Source organism: Mucor mucedo (assembly GCF_025094135.1).
Source record: "Mucor mucedo strain NRRL 3635 chromosome Unknown EV154scaffold_107, whole genome shotgun sequence".
In the NCBI taxonomy this organism is placed as follows: Eukaryota; Fungi; Mucoromycota; class Mucoromycetes; order Mucorales; family Mucoraceae; genus Mucor; species Mucor mucedo.
The window spans coordinates 67,284-68,602 of NW_026252391.1; the positions used below are offsets into that span (position 1 = coordinate 67,284).

The window sequence follows — 1,319 nt, forward strand, 5'->3', positions numbered from 1 at the left end:
AATATTGATCTTCGTCTTCGAAATGTTCAGCGTCATCTTCCATCCAAAGTTGTTCTGGCATCATGTCGAAGAAAGTTTTATCAAGTGGGTTCATGTTAAATAGGTACTTTAAAAAAATTGAGATAAGCGAAAAGAATTTTTTTTTCTTTGATTTAATAAAAGAGTTGTGTTTGAGATCCTCTTCATTTTTCTTTACCAATTCTTAACTATCCAATTTTATATAACAAAATGCCTTTCCAAAAGTACACTACCATTAACTTCGTCATATGGTATTCAGCAAGCACCAACGTTTTGATCGAGTTGTTTTCCGATTACGTTGTAAACGTGGGTGTTATTCGCTCACCTTAAGAAAAGCTGAACTTGAACAAGGCAACGAAAGATGCTTTTAATGCCAGTGACGCTATCAACGGTAGAAGGGACTTTGCAGCGATGAATAACAAGTGGATTTGCCTCTGTGATACGTTCAGAACCAGACGAGACGATGCTAATTCTACTGGTAGTGCACCTCTTCAACACTGGGAGTTTCACGATCTGATGGAACAGGCAACATCGAGAATGCAATAAAACTGTAGTGGAGACTTTGTTGTCGATAAAGTGTAGAAATGTCTGATTCCAGAATCATATTCATATCATCATCAATACCAAATAAAATTTATTGCGATTCAGCAACTACTGTAATAATAACAGATAGGTTAGCATTTTGAGTGAACTTTATATTTTAATCGTTCAAAAAGGGTCATTAAAAAGCAACGTCATGGATTTTGGAAAAAGCTTTCTTTTGGAAGTCTTAAGTAACCTTTCACAAAAAAAAAAAAAAAAAAAAAAAAGTCCTTAATCGGGATCTTTAAAAAAAAAATTTTTTTGTTGCTTGTTAGGGCCCTTAATAAACTGACTGTAACGGTTTAAATACAAAACTGTTCCAAATAAGGGCCCCTCACAAGCACACAAAAACGTTTTTAATGGTCCAAATATAGGACTTTTTTTCGTTGTCCGTTTTTTTTTTTTTTTTGGTGAAATGTTACATCAGATTCCATTTTGAATGATTAAAAAATTAATGTTACAAAAAGAGATAATTATTGTGGTATTTGACAAAATATTACATAGAAAAGTAATGAGATAAAAGTATATTTTTATTATGGGTAAAAATAGACTAAAAGAACTCTGCTGCTATGAAATAATTGATCCTTTTTATATTGCAGAACTCTCCTGAGTTTTAATGATGAGTCAACCTTTCTGGTTTTGGAATAGATCTATACTTTGTTTCCCGCCTTGGGTTAAATGGATACTACTAGTTAGAATTGTTTCCAGATAACGTTGTC

At 32.7% G+C, this 1,319-nt stretch overlaps 1 protein-coding gene across 1 annotated transcript; it reads left to right on the forward strand.

Moving 5' to 3' along the window:
- Positions 1 to 228: 228 nt before the first annotated feature.
- Positions 229 to 864, forward strand: EV154DRAFT_605617 (uncharacterized protein; the record flags this gene model as incomplete). The annotated part of the gene is made up of 2 exons (XM_051607486.1): positions 229 to 318; positions 370 to 864. The coding sequence occupies 2 exons, from the start codon at positions 229 to 231 to the stop codon at positions 562 to 564; spliced, it is 285 nt and encodes a 94-aa protein (XP_051453828.1). The 3' UTR covers positions 565 to 864.
- Positions 865 to 1,319: the final 455 nt, after the last annotated feature.